Source organism: Lichenostomus cassidix, chromosome 2 (genome assembly GCF_008360975.1).
Source record: "Lichenostomus cassidix isolate B80296 chromosome 2, HeHo_3.0, whole genome shotgun sequence".
Lineage (NCBI taxonomy): Eukaryota > Metazoa > Chordata > Aves > Passeriformes > Meliphagidae > Lichenostomus > Lichenostomus cassidix.
The window spans coordinates 50,990,673-51,017,515 of NC_139482.1; the positions used below are offsets into that span (position 1 = coordinate 50,990,673).

Below are 26,843 nucleotides of genomic sequence, written 5' to 3' on the forward strand. Positions count from 1 at the left end.
GGAACAGGATGATATACCTAGGGTATGTTATAGAGGCAGACGCAGTAAGCTTCTCTGAATATAATACAGCAAAGTCTCTATCAAGAAGGCATTTATATGCAACTTTATACTTCTGAAGTTTAGGTTTAACTAGAAGGGTCAGCTTTAAATGTATTCTTGCCCTGGTTTTTTTCACATGCTGAAGTCCTCACAGGATGTCTGTGGTAGAGGAGGTAGATGACAAAATGTTATTCCTGCCTTGAATGACCTTAAGTCTCATCTTGCACAGAGCAACCGCCTGGCTGAGCCTGGCACTTAATGGAGTCTACTCAATATGGAGGTGCAGTTTATACAGATTGAAAGCCAAAAAAAAAGCAGCTAAAATAGCATAGGTACCAAAGAGGTACCTTGCAGATCGTTACATTTATATGGAAATTCAAAAGGTAGCTAAAACACTATCTGTTGTTCTACAAACCTGATAATTCATGTTAGATTTTGACATCCTAGTACTTTACAACATTTTGTATGTATTAGGAAGTTCTGACACTACAGATGTTCATTTGAGTTCACAGTTTCTCAGCTATTAAGTACAAAGTTGTCATTTTTTTCTTCACAGACATGAAATTTATTTTTTGCCTTAAACATTAGTACTGCTGTTTATTCCATTTTTATGCAATTGTCTCTGGAAAGGCTCTTGTGTGCTGCAGAAGCAGTTGCATGTTGTCAGTTTATTCATTTCAGTTATCATGAACCTGAAGGTACATAGGCTTCTTTCCCAAGTCCTGTGCTGGATAATATTGGGAAAGCTTTTAACCTTGTTTTGCCTCAGTTCCTCATAAATAAATTGGGGGCAATTATACTCTCTGAAGTACCATGTTGAAAAGCTCTAAAGTTTAGCCAATAGTAATGGTACTTCTCTTTCCCTTTCTTTCAGTGTTCGTGCTAATTGTAGATTTCAAGATGCAGTTTGCTTAGGACCTGAAGAACATGTCCTAAATCCTTGCAGAAAGGATGTCATTGCTTTTTCTTAGATTATAGCCTCGGCTTTTGGCAATTTGAATGCCATCATCAGAAACAAAGCAAATAGAGTTGAACAGATGTGGTATAAAAAAATATACAGGTCCTACCAAGGGTTTTTTTTTTGCTTGTTTTTCTGAGATAATCTGTTTGTCACATAGTTTATTTGACTGCTGTTTTCAGTTCATGATATAGCAGATTACAAAATCACAGGAAAAAGTATTTTTAGGAAAGATCATTCAGAATATTATGGTATTTAGGGACGAAATTAGGAATTCAGTCCTTTCAGAAGTAATCTGACCATAGGGGAAAAGCCGCTGACTTCTGATGGGCCGTTGGCATTTCATGAAAATGTTTATATAAACCTAGAGCAAGCTCTGCTTTTTTAAGAAAAGCAAAGAGAGCAGATTCATTTGGTTTGGGGATTCTACCACCACCCCATGACACAGTGCTAAATGTGTTGGTCTTTTCAAGTGACCTTTATTTTAACTTTAATATTTCATAACCTCTTTGGGGAAGCTGTTTTATCTGATTCCTTCATGTGTGAAAATTTACTTTACCCTCCTTTAGCATCTTTTATGCTGTTCAAATGGATATTTATGTTACTACATTAATAATAATGTTATGAACAGAACTGATTTTTTTGGCATTTAAAATGCTTTTACAATATTAGAACAGTACTTATACCATTTGTGTGATGAAAAATTGTGTCAATCACAAATAAAAATGGGATCAAAGATGCTGAGATTAGAAATCCTGTTTTGAAAATCATGAGCTTTTAATAATAAGTATTTTTCTTATTTCAGTTGCTGAGAAAGTATGCATGAACAGGACCTGTAGGCTCTTTTGAAGGTTCAGATTTCTAGTCCTTTCAGAATGAGGCACTACAGGTGGAAATAAATGGAAAATAACCTTGAAGGTTTCTGTGCCTATTTGAGTGTGAATGGATGTATGTCAGACCTAATTAGGTCTACTGAGAAAAAACATAAATGTCAATCTTTTTTTTACCAAATGCATCCAGCTATTTTTGAGACTGTGAATGGGGTCCAGTGAGCATACAGCCTGCTGAATGTCACCTTTCTGACATATGTTTTTAATTCTGTCCCCTGTGATAGATGGCATTTGATTTTTCTTTAAAATAAAGTCAAAGAACTTGAAAGTAGGCATTGGCACTCCAGTGCTTGCTTAGCTAATGTGTCCACATATAACTTAACTAATGCAGAGCATTTAATGAAAATGGACATTATTTTACCTCCCAATGGTCCATAGGATTTAATTGGTTAAATCATGGAGCTTCATTTCATTTGTTGGAAACTTGATAATCCCTCCAGTGTCTTATCTAACCTATTTTTTTTTTTTTAATTCTATAGCTATGATTTAATCAAATCCTATTAGAAGTACAAAATGCATATCTGTTTTCAACCATGACTGTATGTAAAAGTACCTTTCCTGCTTAGTTACATTAGGGTGCACCTATTGTGCACACTTGTATCCACCTTCTTGGTGAGTGAGGTACCGTGGCATTGCTGGATCATCATGAAACATGTACTTTCAAATCTTTTCTCTCTGGGTGGGTTCTTTAGAAATATTTGAATTTCAAAAATTCTAAAATTCCAACTCTTGTGTGCTCCTGTAGATTGCTAGAAATAAGTAAGTTTCCCTGGGGAATCCCTTGAGAGCATACTAGGAATAAAAAAGGTCTTGTCTAGAAATGGCATCACTCAGTCAGTAGAGTCTCTGATTGTGCTGAAGAGGAAAGAGTGCACCTTGCTTTTGAATTTGTTTGGGGAATTTGGAGAGAAGTGGCAGTTTGGTATTGTTCACATGAGAAAGTTTATTAAAAGGCATGAGCTGCACTGTGTAAGTAAACTTCTACAAATCCCTTTTTGAGCTCTATTTTGTGATGTGAAAGCAGCTTATTCCATTCATCTTAAATGTGTCCCTAAGAAAAAGAACTAAAAAAAAAAAAACCCAGACTAAGGTAAAACTACTGGGAGCCAAAACAAGAGTATCCATGCAGCTTTTTATACAAATATAATTAGTTGGTTTAAAATCATACCTTCCAGATACCTATTCAGCATCTTCTTGGAGACAGTCCCTTACTGGGACTGGAGAGGAGAGAGGCAAGTCTTTCACTTTCCAATGCTAGCATTCATAACATCGAAATGAGAAGAAAAACCATACAAGGTCTCATTTTGGCCCTGATTTGAGTAATATACTGAAATTTTGGTAACTGCTCACATACATGGCTTGTCACTAGAAAACTAAATATTTGAGAAACTGAATCTCTGCTTTCAGTTTCTCACTTTCTAGAGATCAAGAGGTCTGTGGAAATAAGTTCTGTGCCTTGCAATGCTCAGAGAATTGCATGTGATGTAACAAGCCTGTGGTCAGTGCTTGTAGCACCAGATGGTCCTGGAGATTCCTCTGTACATTGTGCTTTTGCCACTACAGTTTTGTAGTGATTTGTGTGTGATTGTATGTATTCAGATTAGCAAGGTAATAGTCACACTTTTGAAGACTGAGACTTTACTCTTTGCAGACCTGGTCATTGTAACATACAGAGTAAGTGTATAGGCTGGCTAATCGGAATTGAAAAGGTAATTACTGGGAAAATTATTATTCCTTTTCTCCTGAGACCACACTGTTCAACAAGTCATTATTAAGCAATTATATTTTATACAACATTACAGATTTGCTTGATGTTATGCAGACAATGCCCCAAGTTGTTCAAAGGTTAAATTAGCAAGGGATGCGTCTAAATAGCAGGAAAGGTATCATTATCTTCTTGCACTGCATGTTCTCCAATTAGGGATCTTTGCTTCTAGGATGCTCTGTTATTACTTTTCTTTTTGTCTCTCTCCTTATTTCTGGAAATTTTCCTATGACATTCTATATTATCTTGTTATATTTTTCTGAGACTGAGGAATGCACTATTAAGACAGACTAACAAATGCTGTGTAAAAAAGAATTAAAACTTGTACGTGCATTGAAATATGTCTTGAAAGATGAGACCTCTAGGCTAGTGGAAATTAGTGTGTAGACTAGTTCTGATTCAAAACTATTCACATACTAGTTCAAGACAATAACTAGAATATTTGTAGTATAAACTATGAAAAAAGAGAAAAGGGAAGCATCAAGGGAAGGTGAGATGACTGCAGTGAGCACTGTGCATAGTAAACACAACATGCAAACCCTTAACTGCCAATCCATGTCTGTAGAATTGTGGCACCAGGTAAATCTGAAAGATTTTTAAGGAAAATATATAGTCAACTTTTCACAAAAGTGGGATGGTTTAACAGAAAGCATTGAAAATTCAAATGTCGCTCATAGATCTTTTAGGCTGGAATCACTGCAGGACATCCAGGAGCAAGACATTAACAAGATGTCAATACTGACAGAGAGGAGCCAGCAGCAGAGGGTAAGGACAGCATCATCACCTGATAATGATGCTAGTAGTGGGTTGTTCAGAAACAGTGGGAAGAGAGGAGTAATCAGAGGATCTTCAAAGTTTTGAAAGTGAATAAGTAGTAAAGGAAATACTTGGAAACAAGGAAATACTTGGAAAGAAAAATAAAAAATGGAGACAGACTCATAAAGGATGATGGATGACTGCTTCCCAGAAGCATGTTGGCACTGTTAACCAGTCTTAAAACCATTCAATTCTCTGCTTCAAAAGTCCTTCTGAACCAAGGGGACTGAAAGGGTCATATGGAGTCCCACCTGGTGATGGCACAGTGAGAAAGACTGTATGACATAAAATGTCTTGAAAAGTCTAAATCCCCTGTTGTTTCATCAGGTTATGTGTATTAAACTAGTGGTGTAAGCAGAATTGCACTTGGTGATTGTCATGCTTCTGTGGTGTCAGAAAAGTATTTTGTGAAACAACACAAGCTAATAGCTATAGATTTCACTTGCTCCATTGTTGCATGTGCCTGTTTTTCAGTGCTCACTCCCTCTGCAATTACACCTGTGCATTTCAGTTTTGTTTCTGGTGCCCATAAAATCTCTTTTTAGTCTTAAAAAATAGCATATCAATCCATGCGTTGAAGGTGGATGGATCTTTCAGCTTTTTAGCATGTGGAAAAAATGATAAACTAATAGTCCATTCAGGTTCTTTATAGGTGCTGTGGTTTTGGACACATTTGTTTGGATTTTGAGCTTGTGAACTCTTTAGGCCTTTTACCTTGTTTGATTTTTATTTTCATATTCATATCTTGAATGAAATGAAATTTTCAATTTTAATTAGTTTCATTATATTTGATGGCAAAATGTTGCTTTATCTTCACTGTTAATAGTCTAATTGTTTCTCTTGCCTTAAGTAATATCTCATTAACTTTATAAGCCATCTTTTACACACCATCTACAGAATTAATTTCCTGTGCATGTAGTTGTATTGTCTGCTGCATCTTTTCAAAAACTTTCTCAATTAGAATTTTTATTGTTGTATTGGTTTCTTGTCTGTAAGAATTAAGCTGAGAAGCCTGTTGATAAAATTTAATATTACTAATTCATGGTCTTTCCAGACATTTTTATTAAAAATGTAGGTATTCCCTATTCATGAAAGAGCTTAGAGGTTTTGTAGCTCTTTTAAAAAAAACCCAAATAACAATCTAACAGACAAAAAGCCAAAACCCCCAACTGCCATGCAATAACTGAGTGCTATTTTCTAATCCAAATTAAAATTGTTGATGAACTTTTGATGTGTGCAAGCAGATGTGATGTTACAGAAGTGGTGAGTGCAGCGATTCTTTCCCTTAGTGGGTATTTTATTGCTATTCTCTGTTGGTTACATTCATCAGAGAGAATTAGTCTGTGTGGACCAGAAATAGGTGCTGCAAGCAGATATGCTGTAGCTTTTAGAGTGCTCTTTAATATTCCCTTCCTTTCATCGAAATTACATGGCAGAAATATAATGAAGTTATGATAGACGGCCACATCACCTTTGTCCATGTTCCTTTAACATCTTTAATGGGAATATTGTTTTCTTCTGTGCATGTGTGTGCAAGACACATAGTAGATTGGAACACAGTTCTTGGTTTTCACATTCCAGTTGTTTAAGCAGTATGCCACCAAGGTCACCTGTGGATGTGGGAAGACTGGAGGCCCTTGTTGGGAGGTGCAGGGAGTCTAGTTCTGCCAGGAAAATTAGGTTGTTGAGGCATTTATTCACTACATTTTAAGCTCTTTATTGCAAGCTATTTTGTGAGGGACAAAGCACTGAAAAGTTGTTATTAGTGTAGTGCTTACTATATATGTGTCATAGATGCAGGTGAAGTAAAAAACAGAAAATTTCATTGAAAGTGGTACTTAATGGAACTCTGTGGTTAAAAATACAACATGTTGGATTTTTTGGAGAAAAAAAATCTTCCAAACAAACTTCCAAAAAATGGTGGTTCCCTGTCACCTGGTAGATCCAAAGGAGCAGATGGCATGCTCCTGTGGAGTTCTGTAAGATCAACTCTGCCCCACTCCTAAAAGAAAGCTGCTGTACTCATCTGTGTCATTTTCAGAGTAAGGTTAGTAAGAACCTGGGTTCACAGATACTTTGTGCCTTTACTGTATGTCTGGAGTTAAGAGAAAATTGCTTTGTCCTGGAAAAAGATGCAAATTTTTAAAATATATCTTTGTCCTAAATGGGAACAAAAAGTTGAACTCTTGGAGAAGTTCCTAAATTATGGTTAAGATCAACCAAAGCATTTTCTTTTAAATTTTTTTTTTTTTTTAATTTCGAATGTGACTATTCAAATTCATGCTTCAAGTGAATTTCCTTGCTCAGTGAAATATTTGTCTTGGAGAATTCTGAGTCAGGATAGTTAAGCAGCTTCAGAGATTTTGAAAACAAATGTGTTTATCAAACTTCATCTTTTCTGTGAACAGTTTGTTTTACTAGCCAGTATTTATTCAGAGGCAAAAAGATGAAGATGTTTTCTCAGAAATTGTCCCAGTTTGCTCTATGCTGCAGCATGTTTTTTCTTCTATAAACTCAGATTTTATCATTCTACATGATAAAATAAATGTACTTTTTACAGAAATATTTTCATTCCAATGTTCTTTAATGTGTACTTGCAATTCTTTGTAAGACAACAAAATTCTGACAGTCGAGGAAAGACTACTTTGATAAATAATACAACCCTCATGTAAAATCTAAGACAGCAGTAGTTTATACCTATACTTCAGAAAGAAAGTCAAAATCATGTAATGTGATTTAAATAGGGATACTTTTTATATTAATTTTCATATGTTTGCTGAACAATCCTGGGATACAGAAGATTATTGTGCATTGTAAAAACATTATGGGGAATCATAAGATAGAAGTGATTCTTTCAAACTATTTCTAATTAATCTACTTTTTGCTAATTAAGATGTGTCTAATGATAGATTCTCACCTGATATGCCTTTGTATTTCCTCATTTATTTTGCTATGGTTGTGCCCACTTATGCTAGCACCAGTTATGTATTTCCTACCTTTTTTTTAAGGTGTGTAATCAGTTGTTAAGGTACTTCAAATACAGGTATTGCAGCATAAATATAGAAGCTTGATTGTTGAACATTGTGAGAGTTTTGTTTGCCACAGCGTTAGATGAAAACTATATCAGATCAGACCAAACTGACTGTGTAGGGCAAACAGAGGCAATCTTGTACCACTGGATTTAAAGAAAAGTATAGGAATAGGTAATAATGACTATCAGTGGTATGGAGTGTTTTCATGCAAAGGGACTAAATGGACTCAGACTTCATCTTGGAAAAGACATAGAAAATATAGTAGAAGCCTATAAAATCATAATTAATACAACAAAAGGCAAACCAAGACGAAGTATTTCCTGTTTGTGGGGGTTTTGTTGTTGTGTTGTTTGGTTGGTTTTTTTAATGCCAAAGCTGAGGGTATAAAATCAAAATTATTTCATGTTTGTTGCAAAAGAACTAATTTTTGTGCAGATATTGCAATTAAATTGTACAAGCTCACAGGCACAGATACAGGAACAATTAAAAGTAGTAAGATTTTCAGAGGGATTAGAGAAATGTATGGAGAAATAAATAGCAGTTGCTGCTAAAAGCCTGGATACAGCCTTTCGTTCAGTTCATAAGTACTGGATGCTGAATGATACTATAAATGTTGTTTCATGCATATACAATTTCTGTGTTCTTCCCAAGTATTTTTTTTTCAGTACCCAGCACCTAATTTCTAAAGAACTAAAGGTATAAGCTTAATTGGAGGAATGACAGACTACAACTTCCTCATGAGGGGAAGAGGAGGGGCGAACGCTGATCTCTCCTCTCTCATGACCAGTCAGAGGACCCAAGGGAATGGCCTTATTGTGTCAGGGGACGTTTAGGTTGGATAGTAGAGAAAGGTTTGCTTCCCCCAGAAGGTGGCTGCACACTGGAACAGACTCCCCAGGGAAGTGGTCACAGCCCCAAGCCTGACAGAGTTCAAGAAGCATTTTGAAAATGACCTCGGGTACATGGTGTGACTCTTGGGGCTGTCCTACGAAGGGCCAGGAGTTGGACTGTCCTTGTGTCCCTTCCAACTCAGGATATTCCATCATTTTATGGTATTAGTAAAATCCTACCAGAATAATTTTCAATGCAATGAATGGCACTGTTTTTCTCTGTTACTAGAACTGTATCACTACTGCTTTTTTCTTTTCATCTGTAAATCCACAGTATTTGAGATCTTAAATGGCATTTGACTAGTACAATGCTTCATGTTGACCTCATTTCAGATGTTAAGTATTCCTTGTGGAACTAAAGCACATCTTATAGCAAGCTAAAGGACAGAAGACCTTTTTCTCTTTGAAGCTTTGTAAAGTGCTTGAATTCCTTGCATGGAAATGCAATACAATTATATTGATGGTGATTATGGAAAGTGCTGAGGAAAATTATACAGGAAAGTGATTAGATTCTTATCTGCCTTACAAAAAAAAGAACCCAACAAACCTCAAACCAACTCAGTGACTCAAAACTCAGTGACTGTATAGTTCTGGGTATTTTTTTACCACTTGAGACATGAAAGCTATGGAGAAACAAAGCATATCTGGCTCGTAGTGTAGAAATTTAACTTTCAAGAGTTCAGTATGTTTGCAGAGTGCCTACTTCATTACCTGAACTCAGAAAAAAATAAATCAAATTAACTAGCTGCAACACAGAATTCTACTTATATTAAAAAAAAAGGCTGTAATTAGTTGTAGACATGTTAAAAATAACAAGCTTATTTTGAGCCATGGAGCATTACAGTTTGTAATACAAATTTCCCAACAGAGCAGAGTGATAAAAACTTGTTTGATAACCAATCTTCCAGTAAAAACCGAGTAAATATGCTCATAACTATGTGTCAACACTGTGCATTAACTATGGAAAAAGCTGTATTGAGTGCAGATCTCAAGAGAATTCATGACAGAACATCATGTCCTCTTTGGTTTAATTAGTGTTCAGAACTCGCACAAATGACAGCTCATGAAGTGTTCACCTGAATCATGGAATGCAATATTGGGCCTTAAGAAAGAAACAAAAACTACTTTTGTTTTGTGTCTCTGTAGAGGGACTGACACTATATAGCCAATAAATAGTTGTTCTTTTGCTCTCAGTTTTGGAAAGTCTCTTGACCTTGTGTCAAAAAGGTGGATTATTGAAGTCTAGTGCCACACAGAGCACAGTTTGCACAGCTGGAAGACAGAACCTTTTCCAGACTGACTGGTTTGGATTCAGATTCCCCTTGGTAGTTCTCACTATGGTAAATATATTTTCAGGTGAGAGAAGAAAGAATTGGACTATTATTTATCCAGTATTAGATTACATAATGTTATAACTAGATATGGATCAGGCAGTTTTGTACTTTGCAAATGCCACCTGTTTTGGAAACAAAAATACTACTAATGAGGGTTTTAAATAATGTATTTCCTGGGCTATATGGTGAGTGCAACTTTACAATGACTTGGTAGACTAGAAAGTAGAGGCAAGAAGAATGAAAAAGGCTGGCTGGATCATCTAATGGCTGACAAATTTTATCCCACACAATGTAATCCTTTTCTTTCAACTAGCTCTTCATTTCTATGTAACAGCAAGTGGATTTTGTCCTTTACTCTCTCCTATTTGGGTGATACTACAAAATGTCATTGTTCTGATAACAAGGAACTCCCTTCTAATTTTTCTTTTTATGGGCAACATATACCAGTTCATTCATGAGTGAACATTTTTCTGCCAGAAATTTTCCATAGGAGCATTTGTATCTTTGACGCAAAATTTTTCTCTTGTCCATGTGCTAAAAGCAACAAAGGATTTTATTTATCATTTATACGACCCGGTTGTCTTCATATGGCTTGTAGTGATCTTGTGATCAGTGGGCATACTTCTGTACTTCTTGTGCTTTGGCAGTTCATGAGCTCCCAGGTTACCGCATGGTTTGTTATTAGGCCCCACAAATGCACTTCTCATGCTTTTGGTGCTATTAAGTTTCATCCCATTTTTATTTCTGCCACAAGGCCATGCATTAAATTCCATTATGTATCTTATCTCTTGGTTTGTATTCATGATGCCTTCTGACTTAATCATTAGGAAACTTTGTTTTATGCCACAGTAATTAAAATGTTAAGATTAGTGCTAACACTAATTCTTGAGGATCTGTGCCAATAAGCTGTTTTTCAATTCAGTACATTTCCTTTTGAAACAAATCAGTATCATTTCCTCATTAGTCAATTCCTTGTTGTATTTAGCCTTCTTCTGATCCCTGTTTTCTGTAGTTATGGTAAAATCCTGTGCAGCTTTATGACAGTTCCAGATTTTATGGCATATTCCTTCTCCTGAAAATTAGTCAAGAAAAAACAAAACACCCCCCCCCGAAAACATTTATTCTGATGTGGTTTCCTTCAGTGAATTCATATTCACCAGCAATATGCTTGAGTTCTTCACTTCAGAATGCTGTGTTTTGCAGAATAACTGCTGACATCATTGGTAGATGCTTTTAAGTCTCCTTTCTGATAATGCACTATTAGCTGTGCAACTGAAGAAGTTCTCACATGGTGATTTGCAGCCAGAGAAATGTAACTTTTTTCTAAATATGTAAATCCGGACTGACTCAATAGTGATCTGTGAAGTTACTGTGTTGTAAATTGTATGCAACCAAGAAGAGTTTTTTTAAATTCAGTGTTATTGTGCTGAGGCAAACTTCTGATTGAGTAACTTCAGAATTGCTTTAGAATTAAATTATCACTAATAAACAATATATTGTGCTTTTCCAGAGTTTTTCCTACTTGGCTACTAAAATTTTTACCAACAAAAATGTGGTGTATTTCATTATACTCAGTGAAGTGGGTATTAGGTAGAGATAGTGGAGAATTTTTATGTGAAAATGGAGTGTGACAATATAAACTATGTTTGCTGAAAGAGTAGTTGTAGGTTGAAGGTCAAGACTCCTGCGAGAATAAGAGAAGTAAGACTCTTGAATAATATGTAGATGAGTAACCCCATCGTTACTTTACAAGGGCATTTCATTTATTTATACCTTACTGAAGAGACCCACACAGAGGATTGCACAGTATTTATTTACATGTGTCTTAACCTGTGCCTGAGCCAGGAGCCTCACAGGAGTGCCTGTGGCCTGGGAGGCAGCTGAGCACATGTGAAGCTTTAAACATAGCTCTGATTTAGCTCTGCCTAGTCTGGGTACTGATGAGGTGGCAGACATTTTCCTGTTTTTCCTGAACTGTGGTTCCTGAACCTTTGTTTTGTATCTGCACATTTTGCTCTGAAGTGGTTTGCAAATGGGTATCTGCTATGTGATTCTGAGTGATGTAAACCCCATAGATTTGTACTAGTTTTCTTTCGGGTTTGACTTTTGCCCCAGTATTCCTAAGACACTTCAGTTTTGGTCACTGCAATATCAGATAGTGATTAAACTATTAGAGAGCATCCAAAGGAGAGCAACAAAGATGGTGAAGGGCATTGAAGGGAAGCCGGATGAGGAAGGACTGAGGTCACTTGGTCTGTTTAGCCTGGAGAAGAGGAAACTCAGGGAAGACTTTATTGCAATAACAATTTCCATATGAAGGGAAGAGGAGGAGCAGACACTGATCTCTTCTCTCTGATTCCCAGTGACGAGACCCAAGGGAATGACCTGAAGTTGTGTCAGTGGAGGTTTAGATTGGATATTAGAAAAAGGTTCTTCCCCCAGAGAGTGGTCAGGCATTGAAACAGGCTCCCTAGGGAAGTGGTCGCAGCACCAAGCCTGACAGAGTTCAAGAATCATTTGGACAATGCTCTCAGGAACATGGACTCTTGGGATGTCCTGTGCAAGGCCAGGAGTTGGACTCAATGATCCTTGTGAGTCCCTTCCAGATCAGCTTATTCTGTGATCTGTGATCAATTTCTACTTACTTTTTCAGTCTTTCCAGTTTCATGTGCTTTTCCAGGTAGTTGCATACGCATTAAAGTCTCCTTCCTCATCCCAGTGTAGACAGTAAGGTCCTGTCCTTCATATGAATTCTGAATGTTGTTTTTGTTTCAGTCAGTTTACTATTTGTGTACTTTCTGCCCTCTTCTTTTTCCCATTAGGTGTGTCTGGCTTTGATTAAGCAAACTTATTGAATAATTTCTTAAGATCCATTCTGCCTTAATTCTCTGGATTTGGAGTTTGTTTCTTCATGCTTGAGCTTTTACGTTAAGAAATTTGTTTCTGGGATTATATTTTTGACTTTAATGTTTTATTTCAATTGCTATATAAATTAAAATAAAAATTTAAGAGAACAATGTACAGATATATAAAAATATGTTTAAAGTAAAATTTCAAGAAAAATATGAGAAGGAGGAAGAGGAAATTAGGAAATGTTCATTAGGAAAGTCATAGAACCCAACATGTTATGGCTGTTTTTAGAAGAATGAGAAATTATGACAGTAAATTCTTTCCATGTTGGTTCACTTATGACGAAATGGAACGTAATCAGAAAAGACATTTTCAGCTCATTCTCTGAAATTAAGCAGGTTACATCAGTGATATATTTAACTGACTAAGCTGAGCTTGAAGTAAGATGCAATATTCATTGTCGTCTGTTTCTGTTGCACTTTCCCCCTGCTACAGTTATGGAAACAGGTCAGCGTATACAAGATTCAATTCTTTGTCATTAGAATGAATAAAACAAAGGGACATAGCAGAGTAATTTAAAAAAAACATTTAAAAAAAATCCACTAAAATTTTCTGAAGTATCTACCAATAGCAGCTTTGCTAATTTTTTGAGAGCAAAAGCTGCTCTTCAGTGCTAGTTTTGTCAGCTGTTTCCTTCTGAGAACTAGAAGTTGCCTTTGTCTTCAATAGTATCTTAACTCAATGCAACTAATCTTGTTAAGGATACACCTTTTTTTTCTAAGCATACTGACTCAGCTTTGCTATGGCTCTTCAAATCACTCTCTGATGCAAGATTTTCATAAAAGGCTTGGGAGGGATTTGCACTTAATCACTTCTTTTAATTAAAAGTTGCTCATCCTCTATCAAATTCTGTGAGGGATCAATAAATCACAGATTTGTGGTATTAAAAAAGGAGTCTTTGCCGTATTTATTGCGTGACTACCTCATGGTGACTTCATCCAGAATATTATTCAGTGCTTTGGATTAAAGCCTCTGAAATTGGCTATTCTATTTTTGTTTGGTTCACTGACTGTTTGAATCTCTTTAGGTGTGTGTTGTCCATCTGTAACATTTTATTTTTCTTTGCTGTAAAGTTCCATTGACAACAAAGAGCCAATTTCTGATTGCATTATCCTGTATAGCTATTACATGACAGTAAGACTGCTTCTGTGAGGCTGCTTTAGAAGTCTTCCAGGCAGATGCTGCAAGGCCCTAACCACATCTGGACTGTCATTGTTTCAGATATTTCCTTTTGTCTTTTTTTTTTTATTCTTTCTGCACCCTCCCCATTTAAAATGACAGAGTGCCTAGCAGACCCTTATCCACCAGACACACAGAACCACTGGTGGCATGGGCACAGCTAATACTGCTTCTTTCTTGAAAGAGCAACAGCAACTTGCTGCTTTCCTGATGTAAATGGTAATGAGTAGCTCTGCTGAGGAAAGTGGGTGCTACATTTTATGAGAAACAGCAGCTAGTCCAAAATAAGAAAAGATATGTAAAGAGTCTCATATGTCAACAGGGCAGTAATTTGGGGCCTGACATTTCAATCAAATGTTTATTGAATAATAGGTAATAATTAACTTTATTAGTATATGTGCATTATTTCTAAAAGTCTTCTATTTCCTTAAAATGTTTCTGTGGTGGTTAGAGTTAAAAGTTTGTAACAACAGACTAACTTTTGAAGTCAACAGGGAAAATATATGTTAAGTGTAAGAACAATAGCAATTTAAAGCTGAAAGCAAATTGGCTTGGAATAAATACATAAAAGGCTTAAGATGAATAATTTTGTCTTATTTTATGATGAGTCAAGACTATTCACACAATCACTTCAACAGAGCAGATGCAAAGTCTAGTGTTGGTGGGGTTTTTTTGGTTGTTTTTTTTTTTGTTTGTTTTGTTTTGTTTTTTACGCTATGGAAATCCACTGTACCTGAATTTTGTGCCAAAGCCCATAGATGGCTTTATCAAAAATACTTGTACATCAATTGTGTTTGGCCTGACAACTGTCATATGAAACTAGGTATCTCAGGAAAGATAGCAAAACAAACTGTGAAACTCATCCTACCATGAAATTAAGTTGCTAAGTACCTTCACTGGAAGAAAATGCTTGTACTTAAGATCCAAATGTAGTCTGACTTAAGGAACACAGGTCCCAGTAACTTAAAATGGATACTTGCCTGTGTCTTTGGGGCTAAACTTTTTTCCCAGCTTAACAGATAACTTAGAAATTATCTTTTTGTATTTTGAGGATGTAAAAAGAAAAAAAACTATGTACATACTAGTTTGGCTCAGAACTGCTGTGAACAAATGTTATTGAAATACTACTTGCTCCTGGAAAAATTGGTTGAAATGTGAGGATGTCATTAATGAATTGGTGCAAGTACTCTTATGTCAAACATTGTACTTCTTAATGACCTTGTAGAATGTGAAATGAAGTTCTTTTTCTTCTTCCCTGTTTTTATTTTTTTTTATTATCAAAGACTTATTGAAGCAAATTAAAAGCAATACTTAAATGGGACAGTAAGGAGGGCAGGAAAAAGAGCAATTTGCATTTATTATAGGAGTATTTGAACATACAGAATCTAGTCTGATTTAACATTTGCCTACACCTTACTTTGCTAGAGGAATGTCAAAATGAAATTTAAATTGCAAGATAATACATTATTTTAGCCCCATATAAACTGCAAGAATAACAGAAATTCCTCTTTTTTATTTATTCTGAGAATTTTATTGCCAACTTATCGTCCTAAATCATACATATTTTTGTCATTATTGAAAAATGCCACCATAAGAGAATTAACATCTTCACAGAACATGTTAAATGAGTTTACTCTATGTTTTCGTCTACGTTCCTGTAGGTGAGATGTGTAAGTGTAAGGCTTTATATTGAGTGAATATATTTAAAGTTTAAATATTTTTTTAATTCTTTTTTTTTAAATACCCAACAATTAAACCCAGCCTGTTGAAGCAATTGAAAGGATTACAGCAGACTTCTGTGAATGAGGCATAAAGTTCTCGGCTGTGTCTTTCAAAAAAAGCAAATATGACCCATTCTTTTCAGCATAGCTGTGCAGCCCATGTACCTGTCCCACTCAGGCTTGGGGAATGAGGGAGAACTTAAGCCTGTGTTTAAAATTTGGCCTATGCCTTAACTGTTCTTCCTTTTCAAGAACCTGGACATTAAGGCATTTGCTAAAGAATATTTATAGGTATTATAGATTCTCTCTGCTACGTATTTTTTTTACCATGTCAGAAAGGTACTTCTTCCTCTTTGGAAGTATGGGTTTTTTTGTATCTTCATATAAAACTGGTTTAGTGCAACCTTATTTTTTATAAATGTTCTTTATCACAATTACTTTTTCTCTTTTTTTTTTCCAGTAAAGAAACTGTGCTTTATTTCAGATCCACTTATATTGCAATTTGCATAATTGAAAGTAGGTTGATGACTAAGTGTAAATTGTATTCAGAAAACAAAAAAAGTTAGCATTTTGCACTATTTTTCGAAATACAGGGGAAAAATACTTTGATTTGCAAAATATATTGAGAACAGACAAAACCCCCAGTTTGTTGGAGCTTGCAGTGACATGAGTATTCTGTAATACAAGAATATGCACTTTATTACAATTAATATATCATATTAATATATTAATTGTAATAAATAGATCATATATCGTATTCATTCTAGAGCTTGCATTACACTGCTAATGCATTTCTTCTATTACACATGTGTATTTTTTTATGATATAGGAAAAAGGAAAATATTTAGAGAACTGTAAGCAAACAAAATTGATGCTTTTTGAAGGATAAAGGAAAGGTGGTGGAGTTAATTGCGTACAGTTCCAAGTAGCTTTAGAACTAGCAGGAGGAAATTAGATGTTGTGTGAAAACAGCATGAAATGTAATTCAGAGCAGCTGTCTAATTTATCAGCAAGAACAAACTGCTCATGTTCTTAAACTGTACCCAATTACTCTATTCAACCTTCTTTGACCTGTTCAGCCTGGTAGTGTTTGCTTAAAACTAAAAACTAAAGAAATTTTGCCAAGCTTTTAAAATAAACTAAAAGAATCCCCATGAGCTTCCTTTGCAATAAACTTGTATTAATTTTTGAATTTATATAACTCTGGACTCATCGCCTCTTTGGAAGAGATGTACGACATTCTCTGCTTAACAGTGCAGAGTCAATAAACTTACATTCTTTTGAGACTGATTTCAAAATATTGCCAAATCGTTATATTGTCATGTAACACAAAGCTAAGGGATTCTTTGCTATGGGACATAACTGTGAAATTCTGAGATCCAGATTATACTTTGCTGGTAGCCTATGAGATTGCTGTTATTCCACGATTGTAATATTTCCTCATGTACTGACCATGGCTCTGTTCATACCGTTCTTCAGAGCAATCTTTTAAACTCTGTTCATTCTACATTCTGTTTGGAAATCAAACAAAATACACAAAGCAACTACAGAACAGATGTACAACCAGAATAAAGCTATATAACAACACCAATTTTTAATAATATACTCCAATTTACACTGTCAATCTCTTATCAAACCCCATCAGCTGTTGTTGCAAATATGACATTTCTATCTAGAAGACAAATTACTCTTTGCATTTTAAATGTTGATAATACTTTCTTTTTCAATGTAGATAAGACATTTGCATCACAGAACCACAGAAGAGTTTAGCCTAAAAAGGATCACTAGAGGTCCTGTGGTCAAACCCCCCCTGCTCAAGCAGGGCCTCCTTTAGCCAGGGGTATGACGCAAAATAAGAGTGATGTATCTGTGTAGGTTATAGAGTGGATGTGTGACAGATCTCAAAATACAGCAGTATATGAGTGTTCCCTGAGAAGTGTAGCAGGGGTTTATGCCTGGTCATATTTTGCCTGCAATGAAAATAATGCAAAATAATTACTGTGAGTGATTATGGACACAAAGATTGATGGAGTGAGAAACAGCAATGAAGAGGAAGAGTATGGTGTACAGGGATGTTTGGATCTCTGAGTGAATATGAGCAGATATGGTTAAGTGACTAAAATTAAATACAGTCCAGTGAAAATGTTATAAACTAAATGAGTTCAGAAAGGGAAGACTCTGAAGTGGGAAACAAAGGTTATAGTGAATATGAATTCACAAAATTTCTGTGGCAGAGCCTATTTCTGGGCTAAGGATTTTTTTGCTACCTGTGTTTTTGCCTTCCAGTACTAAATACCATGTCAAGTTCTGGTGTACAATAATTGAGAGGAGCACTGAGAAATGAGGCATCCTCTAAGATACAGAAATACTCAGAGGTGTATTGGTTTACCTTTGTGAGAGAAGTTTGTAGGACAACTTTGCTCACAGAGTGTTTTCAGTCTAACAGAGGCATAGCAAGATAGAGTGTCTGTGTGAAGGGCAGTGTGTGGGTGTTAAAAGGGTTCCCTCACTCCCAGCTGCTGCCATATTCCATCCTCAAATTTCTAAGTGCCTTCACTTTGCATCAAGCTTGACTTTCTTGTCAGTGTCTTTGTGACCTTTTCGGATTCAACTCACGTTCCATTGGTTTCCTAGGGACTCACCCACATCACTGAACATTTTTACATCTGTCTAATCCTTTTTCATGCTTGGAATATCCTTCCTTGCCTAAGCTACATCTCTGCCTGTTTTCTCCTTTTGTGCACAGGTTGTTGTGTGGGGACCCACAACACTATCAATTGTAAAGTAACGTGGAATAAAATAATTAAACTTCTTTAGGGGAAAGCACTATTCTGTGCACTTGAGCTTACTTTATCATGGTCACACTGGTTTAGACCCATTTGTTGCTTCTGGTTAATATTGCACTAAATATTGATTTTTAGTTCACTCTGTATCCTATTGCATTGTTATATTTCCCAAGATATGTGTTGTGCATAGCTTTTAGTTTAGCCAGAGGTGCTCCTTGTACACCCTGCTGGAGGTGCTGGGAGGCATCACACAGTCCTGGGGCTTAATGCAGGTGATGGCATTACACAAAGGTTATCCTTATTTGTTGCCCACATCTGTGCACAATGTGAGAATTATGAAAGCACTTCAGTGTCTTGGCTGGCTTAGGCTTGCTGGAAATCTATAGGGATTATGTTTTATAGGATAAAAAAGAAAAACACCAGATTTCAAACATCCTGCAGTTTGTTAAGGCTGCTGCTTGAGATGACCAAAACTCAGAAATGAGCCTGAACAGTTTGGTTCCAAACATTTCTTCCTTATTCATAATATTTTTTTCCTTTTTTTCATTTTGGTTGTTGTTGTTGGGGGTGGGGGGGGGGGCTTTAGGGTTTTGTTTTTGTTTGTCATTTGGTTTTTTCTTCAAAAGCAATAGTAATTGCCTCTTTCTTGTTTTCAAAACTTTCCTGGGTTACAGTAGGGTTATATGGCATATTTTTGGGGCCATGAACTATTTCTGTGCCCAGTTCTACTTTGCTATAGGAAAAAAATTGTGCAAAGTAAAGAATCTGGGGAAGGAGAGCATAATCAGTGGAAACACAGGAGAAACCTTTCTCTTGAAAACAGGCAGATGAGTCTGTATTTAGTCATCAGTTAATAATGCATGAGTTCTAATTTTAAATAAAAACATATGGAAAATAATTGTGAAAATGGTTACATAATCTTTTAATGATGAGAGACGACGAGCAGCTTTAAGTAAGAAAGTACTTTTTCTGGCAAATCATTCACAGGTGCAGAATTTGAGACAAATCTTGATTGCGAGCATTACTTCAAAGTGACAGCATTTCATTTTACCACAGCTTTTATGTAAGTGGAAATGAGTGAGAAAGGTTTCAAGTCATCCTTGATTCTCAAAAGAGCCTGTTGCTGAAGAGAGACCAGGTTGATGCCAGATGTGTAATCCTTCTTAGCATTTATAGAAGAGAGATGCTTGAGGACTGTAGGGAATGAGAAGGACCACAGTGGATTGGGATTTGGAGATGACAGAATTGGCTGCCTGAAGTGGTGTGTGAGATAAAATGATCTTTGTTAAGCAATTCTATTTTTAAGATGTGTGTGATGAGGAAGGGTTAGTGGACTCAACCTTTGCTTATAAATACAGCTGGTTCATGAGTAAGTCAGGAATGGGCTGAAAGCAAAATAAAGCCAGGGTTTAGTTTTAAAAATCAGGCTTGGAAGTCTTGCATTGGTTAGAGATGTAGCACACAAGTGTATAGTATATGTATTATAGTCAAAACTAAATGAATTAAATTACCAGGACTTCAAGTACCAGTTCAGTAAATTGATGGTGTGCCCAAATCTGCATGTTTATGTAGCTGCATTGACCTATATTGTGAGAAAAATGGTGTTCTTGCTTAAGTCAGTTTATAATCCTGAATGGAAATGGAAGTGTTCCCAGGGATAACTAGATCACAAATGTTTTTCTTTTGATGTTGGTTGTTATACAACTGGTTTGAGATTATTTCTGTACAGCTTGGTTAGCAGTAGGTTGGACTGCTCCAGCAGATTTTTCCTCAAAAAGACTTGGGAGCTGTTGTATAAAGCTTCTGCCAGTATCTGTGTGCTGGCCATGGACTCTGACATAGGAGCAGACCAGGCAAATAAGGGGAGTATTGTTTCTTAGCAGCTCTTCACAGAGTAACTTTGTGTGTCTTTGTCATTGACGTGTTATACATTTGCCAAGTTTCACATAACTGCAATGGCAAATAACTGTAAGCTCTGTTATACACTAAAGCTGACCATCTAAGGTTCATCTGGTGCAACTGGCAGCCTGGGTTAAGCCAGGATAGTCATGAGCTTTAATACGTTTTAAAATAATAAGGAAAACTGTGAAAGGCAATTGTTTTTAGTTAGAACTCTCAGTGGAGAGCCAAGGCCAGGAAAAATTTCCTTTTTGTAAAGATATGTTGGGTAGATCTGTTATCATATAATTTTTAAAAATAGGTTTCTTCTGGAAAATGGAATTTTGGTTCCATCACAAAGCTTAGTATTCCCTTGCTGAGAGAAGGAAAGCGCAAATAAAAGGTTTTGTTTCAAAACTAAGAAACCACCTGAGAATGGTGACCACTGACAGTAGTTATGGATGTAGCTAAGTCATGATGTTTAGATGATATTGAGGCACTCAGTTAGGAATAGTAGGATTAACATGCAGCGTTCAAATTTTTACTATGGCTTTTTTTCTTGTTTTTCTCTTCTATGTGCCTGACCAGCTGCTTGAGGAGTATGATATGAGTTTGTCTTGATAGGGTCTCTCAGAGTTTTTTAATGATCAGGCAATTACTTTTTCTTTCACACCTGTCTATGTTGCTGGCATGATTCAAAGTATACAGCAAGTGGCACTTTGTTTCAGTGACTTGATCTGCCCTTCTCCTCTCTTCTTTTGGCAATTGGATATAATTAGTAATCAGCTCTTCAAATTCAGAGCACCTGTTCTTATGTTCTTGGGCAGTACCATTGCAGTGAAACTCTGATCTTCACTGGAACTCATAGATGTTACTTTAAAACCAGTAATAATACAAAATGAATGTGCAAAAAAAGGATAAAAATATACCAACTGTTTATCTTTTTGCCAAAAGTCTGTCCTTTCCTATAATCTTAGACTGTTTTTATTTTTTATATCCAAATACTTTATTGTACTGTCACCATTCCTGTTTGCAAGTAGGTGACTTGTTAATGATCCCTCTGTCACTTAAGGACAGGGATAACAAGGTCACTGGGGAGAATAAAAATTAGAGCAGAAAGTTTTCCTTGTGTGTGTTGTTTGGCTCATTGAAGTCTCTCTCCTTTCTAATCTTTTTTTTCCATAAATTGTAAGTAACAGGATTTGACAGAAATATAGATTGCCTTACTACATGATAATGAATGCTTTAAGAATCATGATCATTTGGAAAACTATGCCAAGAAGCAGAGAATTTTGTCTTCAGTCATCCAAAAATGTGCATTACAGAGCTCATCTTAATCTTTGGCATCTATCAAACAGCTTGCTTGAAGCAGCAGACCTAGCAAACAAAGCACGTTTGAGTAAAATGGTCCCCCATGGGGAATAATTTAAAGTCATACTGAAGTGTTGTTTTCAAAAGACATCAAATTACATTTCCACTGGAATATCAGACATATTAAACACATGTGTGATGGAGAGTTCAGGTTAAAAAAGACTGCTGCTTCTGCACTCACTGGAAAGCTTAACAACTCACATTTTTCTCTCTCTCTGTCACATCTGGCTCTGTACAAGTCCACAGTACTTCTGCCAGTTTGTAAGAATATTTTTTTAAGATGTGTCAATATCTTTATTTTATCTTATTTTATTTTTTAATCAGTGTGTTTTATGCATGTGAAACCAGAGGCTAATATGTGTGTGCTGGGATTATTGTCTCTCCATCTGGGCTGGTTTTATATATACAGTATGTCCATAATGTTTTGATAGACAGGATACAAAAGCCTCTAATAAAAAAACAGGGAATTGCAACTAAAATTTCCTATTTTTTTTCAAGGGGTGGGGGTGGTGTGGTTTGTTTTTTTTAGTTGATTTGACAGCTGTCTCTCGTTTCTGTGCATAGCTGGAGATTGCACTGGATTACCTGAAAACCAAATTTCTGTCCAGAGCCCTCACCAAGAGTTGCTGCATACTCTAAAAGCAAACACTCCGCAAAGATTTGGAAGTGTACATGCTTGGAAGGTGGTTGAGGACGAGGATGGGAGGTGGGTTGTGGGCTAGGTTTTGCACTTCCTCTCTCAAACAAAATACTATTATATTTTCTCTTCTTGACATCTGCTTAGCAAAAGGTAAACTTTGGTATGATAAGCATAATAAACTACTGTGAGCTTGACAGAAGTATGAACAGGTGTTTGTATAGGGAACTTTGGAGAGTAAGGTTTAAGAAAATGTTTTGTAGATTCAACAGTTTTTCAGGACAGCGACTTGCCAATCCATCACCCTGCTAGCCATTGTTCTAAAGAATCTTCCTGTTGGTGAGCTCTAGTTACCAGAATTTCCTCTTACTGCCTCATAAACTCCTCCAATTTGGAGATGCCTGGAGGAAGTATTGCATAATGGGTGGGCCTAGGTGTGGAAGTGAAGGCCTGAACCTTGGAAGGAGAGAGCCTGAGCCATGTAGAATAAATGCTGCTGAAGTGCCATTTTCATGTGCTAAAGGGAAATGCTGGCCGAGAGACAGTTTTACATCTACCCCTGTCCGTGGTCACCGTGGCTGGTGAGGCTGGAGCGCAGACTTGCACGCCTGAGTGTAGTTGTGTAGCAGCTTGGGCTGAGCTGGCACTTTGGGGATGCTGCTGTGCACCCAAGATGTCAATTTGTGCAGCTTGGCTGTCATTCAGCTGGAACTTAGAAAAGGTACCCAAAAGCCAGGTGCAGGTATCCAACTCTGTTAAAAACTATTCCTTGCATGGAAACAGCCGTCTCAGCCAGGTGGTGTTAGTGCCCTTATGCATTTAGTTAATTTAGTGCGTGATACTGGTTTTGTTTGGTGGGGTTTGATTTGAAGATCCACAGCAGATGAAGTGATACACTGCCACACCCAAGAAATACCCTAACTCTGCTAATTTAGAAAATCAGCACCTCTTATCTTGTATTCATTTAACTGATCCAGCCTAATTCACTGTGCAAGCACTGCAGCAGGCTGGCTGTTTGGTTCACTGGTGACCTTGTAAACACTCCCTGTTCTAGGTAGCTGCCTAGCATCAAGTTTCCACTAAGGCACTAGTGTTTTTCAATTTTTGGAGGTCAGAACACATTATAAGCAATTTTTGTTTTGTCACTCAAGAATGTTTGGATGGTTACTCAGTTCAAATCCAAATTATTTTGAAATTCATGGGTTTTAGATTTGAACTGGGTATTCAAAAAATGGAAACACATTTCAGATTCCCTCATTTCTTTTATGATGATAGCATTTGGTGCCAAATGGGGCATTTTAATCTCTGTTTTTAATGCTGTTTTTTTCTTTTTTTCACATTCCACATCAGAGAAGTAAGGTAATTAGAAGAAAATATTCATTTGTGTGTCTATAGAGGTATACTTAGCAGTCCATTGCATTGTCATTGGAATTTCAAAATGCTTTGAGAAGTACAGGTTTACATTTATTAAAGAAAAAAAACCCAAAAAACAAACCAGCAAAACCAAAGCCAAAAAGCCTCAGCAAGATTTTTGCTGGGCAAGCACCATATGTCGTTTTATTGTGTTGTATATGGTGGTGAAAGTTTTAACTTTCTGAGGAATAGAGTTAAAAGCAAACCTTCATCTGCACTCTGCTCTTTTGTATTTTCATCATTGAAACTTCATTGCTTTAAAAACTATAGATGTGAAACTTTCCTCATTAAATTGCTTACTGCAGTTGATAGGGCACATCCATCTAAACCATTATCTTCTCTCTAGAAAATGAAAAAAAAAAGGAGTGTTGCTCTCCTGTTTTATAGGATCATCATTAGAGCAAAAAGGAAATAAGGGAAGGAATTCTCTTAGAATATTTAAGACATAAGAATTTAATACATCTTTTAAAACCATAGTATTAAGGGAGACTGAAAGACCTCGGTATTATCTGGCTTTTCATGGTTCTTAAGCCCATCAAATGCACCAGACACTACCCTACCAATTGAAGGTAACTGTAGTGTGTGAACAGTCTTGTTGATGCTGATTATTTCAATATTCTTAAGGTAGTAAGGCTGCATGCAGGAGGGAACCTTTGGATATGATAAACCTAAAAGTCAGCATACTGGAGATGAAGAAAAGCTGGAAGAGGGACTGCAACCTAAGAGCTGCTTTGCTGAAGCTTTTACTTGTTTTTGCCTCGTTGAAAGTGAAATAATTGTGTGCACACCTCATATCTAGAATTTCTTTCACTACTTTTTCTCCTAGTAGTCAAAACATCCTATTCTTTTACTGCGGGTCAGGAAAATGGTACAAAGATGAAGTAAAGTTTGTGGTGCAGACTTTCGTAGTTGTCACATGGGGTGAAATGGAGCCCCTTTAGAAAATCAACTCAGAACTTCCAGCTGTGTGTTTAGGATCTCCCCAGAGAGGTCAAACTAAGTAAGTAATTTGGACACTGTGGCAATCCCTGGGATGGGGACTGTGCCCATTAAATTTAGGTTTGACAATACGTGACTGTGCCAGTGAAAGATTTGTATGGTTATAAGGCTGTTTCACCAGTCATGACTGCCAGCTCAGGTATGTCTCAGTGCATCCTAAGTCTCCACAAATCCCACTGGTGATGGCCCAGGCAGCAATGTCAGTACCAGCAAGTGCCATGTGCCAGCTCAGTATGTGCTTTATTGTGGAAAGTTGCCCTAAATTTTGTAACCCCTTTTCTTTAGTTAGGGGTCCCTAAAGATCTGTTTGATTTGACTAGTCATCACTAGAGTTAAGAGTATTTGCACTTGCTAATGTTTTTTAAAAGTGTTCTTAAAAGAAAAAGTTAACGGCCCCTCAGTTTCATCTGATTTAGACCATTTTTCATTTTGCTTCTAGGCATATGTTTTTTCTTCTATTAATATCCTATCATTTGCAGTAGCCAGACTGCCATAACTAGGACTCACTGCCTACTTATGGTGCCTTTCGTGCATAGCAGTGTCTGTGATTATTAGAGAAAGTTTCTTTCCTTTAAAGGCTTTGACTTTTTTATCAGACCTAAAGGCTATTAAGTTTTAAATGCCATTTGTTTTTCATTAAAAAGGCTTTTCTATTTTAAATCCTTGACTTATTTTTATTGGAAAAGTCATATTCATCTTATTTTTTAAATTATTGGTGCTTAATCCATTAGCTAAATACAGAACAGTAATCCCATATGGCAAAGTAGGCCTTGCTGGGTGTGTGGGGGTGGGCACATGTGTGTATGTCTATGAACATTTTCATGCTTCTGTCTTTGTTTATTTTCCTCCTTTGATTTCTGCTTCCTCTGAATTTGTCATGGTGCAGAAATTATGAATTTTGATTAAATATTTATTTATATTCACATGCAAAGCTAGAAAATCAACCTAGTCCTGAAGGAACCAGTGCTTCTTTTCTTTCATTCTAAACATATTCTTTGAATATGCTTTCTAAAATAAAAACTTACATTTGATATGTTTCCTCAGTTCATCTGCATTTAGTTGCAATGCTACTTGCTGTTTCAAAATCAGACAGATGAAGCATCTGCTGGAGGCGTATGAACATTTTAGACAGGATCAAACTTACAGTTATCAGCAGTACCCTTGTTAGGTGTTGTCATATTAGTCGATAGTGATCTTTGTTGTGGCTTTAGGGAGACAGTGGGAGGTGGGAGGTTTAAGAAGCCTGAAAGCTGTTAAGCTGGAGGGAATGTGTATTCCCAGTATATCATGCTGACATGAAACCTTGATTTGCTTGTGGTACAGTTAAAGTGGAGTTAAAGCGAAAGTTCTTAACACAGAAGTACACTAAAACAGCAGATCACAATTTCTGCCACCTCTCTGGTGAATTTTTCTGCAGAGTATAAGGCTCCCCTGCACCGTCTTCCCTGACCTAATGAGTCCTGTGTAGAGGAGACACTCCCAGGTGGGGGATCCTGTAATGCTCTGCCTGGGGAAGGAAAAGGGCTATCACTGAGATCACCTCCTTTGAAGAGTCACTCACCATGGTGTGTGGCAGAACTGATCAAGAGATCTTGATACTTGTGGTCAAACTGGTCAAACCATCTTTGTTTTTCTGCATATCACCCAGAAGTTCTGTTCTGCCTGCCACCATCATCAACACACATTCAGGTGTTATAGTTTGACCAACTGTGGTTGTAGACAAGGACTGTTAGAGAGGTAACAGTAAACAAACAGTTGAAGTCTCCAAAAACACAGCATACCAGGTATAGCCCTGGGAACAAATTATCATGCATCCATCATGGATTTGTGCCTTGACATGGAACTGTAACAAAAGAGAGAAGTGGTGCACCCGGGTTTTTTGACTAATTTGAACAGGCTTTTCTGTTATTATGAGAAGTGTAAAAGAATGGAAAAAAGTTATTCTGTTATTAAATTTAAATTATTTAATAGTCCTTTTGATCACTTGTTTTTGAATTATGAATTGCAGCATTTTGCAGGGGTGTCAACATCTGTAGCAAAATTGTGAACTATAAACCCCAGTTTGCTATCTTCTGGTTTTTGTCTAACAGATTATGCTTCAAGAAGTAGTTTGATCTGACTATTTTATACTCATATTCTGTATAAAAGTTACTAAAATATTCTGTACTAAAAGTTACTAAATACTAAATTGCATTTAAAAAATTAAAATTTTATTTATTTCTTTT

At 36.5% G+C, this 26,843-nt stretch overlaps 1 protein-coding gene across 6 annotated transcripts in view; it reads left to right on the forward strand.

Moving 5' to 3' along the window:
- Positions 1 to 26,843, forward strand: part of TPK1 (thiamin pyrophosphokinase 1) — a 301,751-nt gene that overhangs the window by 15,022 nt on the left and 259,886 nt on the right. The window contains exon 1 of one of the 6 annotated variants that reach the window (XM_085051529.1): positions 9,556 to 9,746. The exons of the other annotated variants lie outside the window; for them this stretch is intronic. Coding sequence (XP_084907655.1) covers positions 9,728 to 9,746 — 19 coding nt within the window. The 5' untranslated portion in view covers positions 9,556 to 9,727. Of the gene's footprint in view, positions 1 to 9,555; positions 9,747 to 26,843 lie in introns of those variants that run through there. 6 annotated transcript variants of the gene reach the window in all.